The sequence below is a fragment of the Nansenia antarctica genome (assembly GCF_963989245.1).
Source record: "Nansenia antarctica genome assembly, chromosome: 6".
NCBI classification, from domain to species: Eukaryota; Metazoa; Chordata; class Actinopteri; order Argentiniformes; family Microstomatidae; genus Nansenia; species Nansenia antarctica.
Window position 1 is genome coordinate 17,201,182 of NC_137676.1, and position 5,404 is coordinate 17,206,585.

A 5,404-nucleotide genomic window follows, 5' to 3' on the forward strand; every position below is an offset into this window, starting at 1 on the left:
TCAATCAAACCCAAAATGTAATTGTAAACAAACACTGTATAGCTTCAAAACATGGTTAAAACTTTTTTTTTTTTATTATCTCATGCATGGTCAGTATTTGAATCCATAACTCTGTCTGTGACTTTGAAAGTAGTTACATTTCTGAAGCACCATCCTTAAGTTATTTATCAAAAGGAGTGGTGGCCTGACCGCTTTGTTATTGTTTGTATCCCAGATTGTCCCTTTAATCAATATAATCTACTGTGTGTGTGATAATGTGTGCAGCAATAGCCGAGTGGACAAACATAGTGACTGTAGCAGAGAGTGATTTGTCAAATTAAAACAACCCTATAGATCTGCCTCTCCCCCATAATTGAATCGTTCAGATATTATATTGTGTGAATTAAATAATTGTTGATGAAAGAAATACTCGACTTTAACTCATTTCAGCACAACGGTGTTAGCCAATGACGTAGAACCATTCAACACACAGTACGGGGAAGAAAATCACCTCTCCATTTAAATCTATAAAGCTTTTTTTTATTATTATTATTTCTAGCGAACATCATATAACAGATTCACAATTTTAAAAATATACATTTTTTTTATAGCTATAACATTTACAAAGAAAAAAAAAACAGGTAAGGTTTTAGTTTTTTGAAAAACAAAAAACAAACAAACAAACAAAAAAAGTTGAAAAAAAGTTCACTAAAGTGAGAGAGTGTGCTGAATCAGAAGAGATACCCGTATCTGAGTTTAAAATACTTTCGTCGTTTTCCCTGCGCTCAAACATAATACAGTACATGAACAGAAGAAACAGGAACAGAAGCGTACAGTACAAAGGGGTCAAGTAGATTCACAAAGCATCATGTTCCAACGTGTTATTAGCACCAATACACTCCCGCCATCTCTCTTTCTTATTTTTTTTTTCATTTTATAAATGGAAAAACACCACCGGTGTTGAGGCGAGATGGCGTGCCCCAGACCTGTCTGTGTGGGTGGGGATTGTCTGTTACGCAATTTTCATTAGTGTTTTTCCCGTTTCAGAGCTAATGTTAAGAACATATTGGAGGGTAATGCCTTAGCGAATGAGCGTTTGACACGACCCCCAGTCATGAGAATAAAAGGCGAAGAGTTGCTGATACATTCACCTTGCTCACCCAGACCCACAGTCAAACATCGGCTCGGAAGCAAGAAAAATTAAAAACTGAAAAAACGCTTTACGAAAGTGACAATCCGAGAATTTGCATTAAATCTGTTTAGCATATTTATATAACATCTGTAATGTAATATATAGTCATATATTTATTCATATATATATAGATATAGATATATATCTATCTATATAGATATAAATATATATCTATAGATAGATATATATCTATATATAGATATAGATATATATCTGCACTTCTTCAATAGAGTTTACTTTCATAACACTGATTGAAAATCGATACCCTGCAGAAAACACTGTCAGTAAGTAGGCGTGTGGGACAACCATTACAAAAACAGAGTGAACACAGACAAGTGCTTGATTGTCTCACTTACATGTCTCCCTGTCACTTGAGATCTCTCCGAAAGTCCTTCAACTGCCACTCCCTTTTCACACTTTGTGCTGAGCAGAGAGCGGCTGAGGGAGAGAGAAGGAGGGAGAGAGAAGGAGGGAGGTGAAAGGAGGGGGGGGGCTCAGGTGGGCAGCAGTTTGGACACCCGTAACTTGAGTTTTCAGTTTTCTTTCCTGCAACCCTGCATTGAGGTCTCTCCACTGTGTGTCTAGGTGGGTGCAACAGAGACAAGGAGGGTGTGTTTGTGCTTTTGTGTGTGTGAGTGTGTGTGTGTGTGTGTGTGTGTGTGTGTGTGTATGTGTGTGTGTGCACTCTACTGCATCTTCCTCTGCTTGGAGCTGTGAGGTAAATCTGGAGGAGGGTTGTCAGTCATGTTGGGGGGGAGGTCAGGGGCAGACCACCGCCTCTTGCGTGGGCGTGGCTGCTCCTGGGGGGCGCAGGGGGGGTCTGCGGGAGGGGCGGGAGGGGCGGGAGCAGGAGACGTGTGAAGAAGAAGAGGAGGAGGAGGAGGCGGATGAGGAAGAGGAGGAGGCGGGGGAGGAGGTGGCATCTCCTCCCGTTGTGTTCTGGACTCTGCCCCCCCGGCCATGGCTCCAGCCCGGGTGTGTGTGCGTTGGGCCCTGAGGGCTGTGCGTGTGTATGTGCGGGGGGTGTTTGTGGGGGTGAGGGCCAGGCAGATGTCCCCCTCGGCGAGCTGGCGGCAGGGCAGGCCGTAGAGCTGGCCGGTTCTCTGTGGACAGCAGGAAGACCAGCCGCGGTCCCGGACGAAGAACGGGTACTCCACCAGAACCGTCAGTAACTCCTGAGGAGACACAACCATCACCACGACTACCATTACCATGACTACTACTACCACTACTACTACTACTACTACTACTACTACTACTACTACTACCACTACCACTACTACTACTACTACTACTACTACTACTACTACTACTACTACTACTACTACTACTACTACTACTACTACTGCTACTACTACTACACATAACCTCAACCAAATAACGGTGTAAAATCCTGTTAAAAAAGTCCCGCTAGAAATCAATTATCAATAAATCATCTTCTGAATTGACAACATTTGAAATCGAATTGACACCTTCTCTGGTTTGCTCACACATACCAAGGCATTTCCCTGGAAAACACTTGACGTAACTAAAAGTAACTCCCAGGTTCTTTAATGATAAATACTTCTTTAAATGAGATACGATGCGATATTACATCCATTCAGACTGAATGACTGAAATAGAATAACCAAGAATAACCAAGAGCAACCACAGATGAAACCACACAGATTAACTAGAGGTGGTGGATCCTGACCTGAGTGTTGCGGTCGGTGAGTAGAATCTGTAGATGGTTGAATCCGTGTGTGTTGCTCGGGGCGATGAGCAGCACGGTACAGGTGGTCAGGTGGACCTCCCGTGACGTGTCGGCGCTCCGCAGGAAGTCCTCCGTCCGCAACTCCTCCACCCTCTTCAGCCTCCCCCCGGACAGCTCGATCAGAGAACCCTTGGCAAAGTGAGGTAGGAGTGCGGAGGGGTGTCCGTGCGGGGGGTGGGGGGCAGGGGGCGAGGAGGCGTGGGAACGCACGTACTGCCCGGGAGAGAGCTCCCTGTCTCTGTCTCGTTCTCTTTCTCTTTCGCCGCTGTCTCCTCCTCCTCTCTCACGTTCTCTCACGTTCTCTTGTTCTCGGTCCCTCTCTCTTTCTCTTTCTCTGTCACGTTCTCTCTCTCGGTCTCTCGCTCGTTCTCTCTCTCCTCTGTCTCTCTGGGGCCCCTGGCCGTGGCTGTTTGGGGGGGGGAGCCCCTGGGGAGAGTGCTGTAAGGTCCTCAGGTTGTGGGCTCCAGGCCCGGGGTCCCTGAGCAGGCTGTACAGGGGGGTGCCTGAGGGGCTGTAGAGGGGGTAGGCCTGAGCCTGGGCCTGGGCCTGGGCCTGGCTCTGCTGGAGGGGGGAGTATCCAGACCCCAGTGAGTAGTAGATCTGGGCCTCTGGCGAGTCCGGCACAGGCCCTCTGCCTGCCTGGGGGTCGACCCCGTGGGACTGGGGGCTGGTGGGGATCAGATTGGGGGAGGCCTTGGCCGCCCCTCGGGGGTCCCTGTCCTGCAGAGAGGAATGTGAGTCAGGGCCCTCCTGAGTTCGGGAATCTCCCCTCGGGAAAAACGCCCCTCCCGCCTGGAGGGCGCGGCCCGCCGGATCCTCCTGGTACCTCCGCCTGCCGTTGGCGTGGGAACCGTGAAGAGCGTGGCTCTCCAGCCTGGCTCTGCCGCCGCCGCCGTCGTTCCCGTACTCTCCAGCGGGGGGCGTCCTGGAGGCAGAGGCAGTCCTGCTGCTCAGCCCGTCCAGCCCGTTGGGCCTCTTCCCAAGGTATCTGTGTCTGCCCTCGGCCAGGGGGGAGTCGGGGGGGTAGAGGGTGGGGGGGGGCTGGCTGAACAGGTGAGAGGGGGAGTAGAGAGGGGAGCTGTAGTCCCGCCGGCCCGTGTTAAAATAGGACCACATCTCCCTGGAGTCAGCTGGATAGGGGCTCTTAAAGGGGGAGGAGGAGGAGGAGGAGGATGAGGAGGGGGAGGATAAAGAGGGGGAGGGCGGCAGGGTGAGGGGGACCTCTCCTCTGAGCCACCTGGAGTGATGGGGGACGGGGGAGGGGAGGGAGGAAAGGGAGGGGAGGGAGGGGAGAGGCTCGTCTCTCCATGAGGGGGAACCGGACCCTCTCCTCTCCCCCACCTGCCCCGGGGTAGGCCAGGGGTAGGTCAGGTGCCAGGGGGACAGGGGCAGGGGGACACTCGGGCCTGGGGCAGGTGCGGGGGCAGGTAGGGGTAGCGGTGGGGAGGGGAGGAAGTGGGGATTCGTCAAAGCCCCGTCGCTGGTCTCCCTGCCCTCCCTCCTCCCTGCGGCGGCGGTGACGGGTCCGGGCCGGGTCCTGAGGGGCGCGGGCGGTTTGAACTCGTCCAGGGGGAGTTGCTGGTCCGCAGAGCCTTGCCGGGACTCCCTCTTCTTGGGGGGGAGGCACTCTTTGCCGCGGTCGGGGCTGGGATTCATGGATGGGCGCTCCGGCGGCTGCGGGGGCCCCCTGTGTGCGGGCGCAGGCTAGGTCACATGGGCCTCGCGGGAGAATGAGGGGCGCGGAGAGAGGGGTGGGCCTTTACACGGCATCACTGTCAGATCACTGCTGACCTCCCAGCACTGAACCACCACTCACCTACAGACAGAGAGGGAGAGAGTGAGAGAGAGAGAGAGAGAGAAAGAGAGAGTGGAGTGGAGAGAGGCGGGTGAGCGAGACAAGGAAGGAGTGGAAAGCAAGAGGAATACATATGATAGAGGGATACGAGAGAGAGAAGAATTAAGGGGCAGAACAGAGACAGAGAGAGGAGGGAGGGAGACGGATAGACAGAGCCAGGGGAGGTGAACAGAGAGAGAGAGAGAGAGAGAGAGAGAGAGAGAGAGAGAGAGAGAGAGATTGAGTGAAATGTGAACATAGCAGAGTGAAATGTGGACAGTCTGTCAGCCCTAGTTGTCAATAGTTCTCAGGACATAGCAGACAGTCTGCTCTGATCCACACAAACAAACACGCCATCTCAGATGAAGCCTGAAGTCAGGCCAGCACAACTGTGATAGACAGGCCAGCACAACTATGATAGACAGATATATATTTGCCAACTACAAGCCTTAGAATTAGAGGTCTAAACAACCTGGATACATCCTACATACAGTCACACGGTCAAATGTACGATGATTGCTGTAGATAATTAGTCATTGAAAATGCAGCAGCTTGCGTTGGAACCGAAACTACTCAACTGACTAGTCTCATTCAAGCACATGAACTCCCACAAGTGTTCTAAAAATACGCGACGTATTTTGCGAAC

General features: G+C 51.4%; 1 protein-coding gene across 1 annotated transcript; it reads right to left on the minus strand.

The window, feature by feature from the left end:
• Nucleotides 1-1,857: 1,857 nt before the first annotated feature.
• Nucleotides 1,858-4,580, minus strand: LOC308160343 (uncharacterized protein; the record flags this gene model as incomplete). The annotated part of the gene is made up of 3 exons (XM_080534260.1): nt 1,858-2,346; nt 2,865-3,226; nt 3,326-4,580. 3 exons carry the CDS (start codon nt 4,578-4,580, stop codon nt 1,858-1,860), a joined length of 2,106 nt encoding a protein of 701 aa, XP_080390386.1.
• Nucleotides 4,581-5,404: the final 824 nt, after the last annotated feature.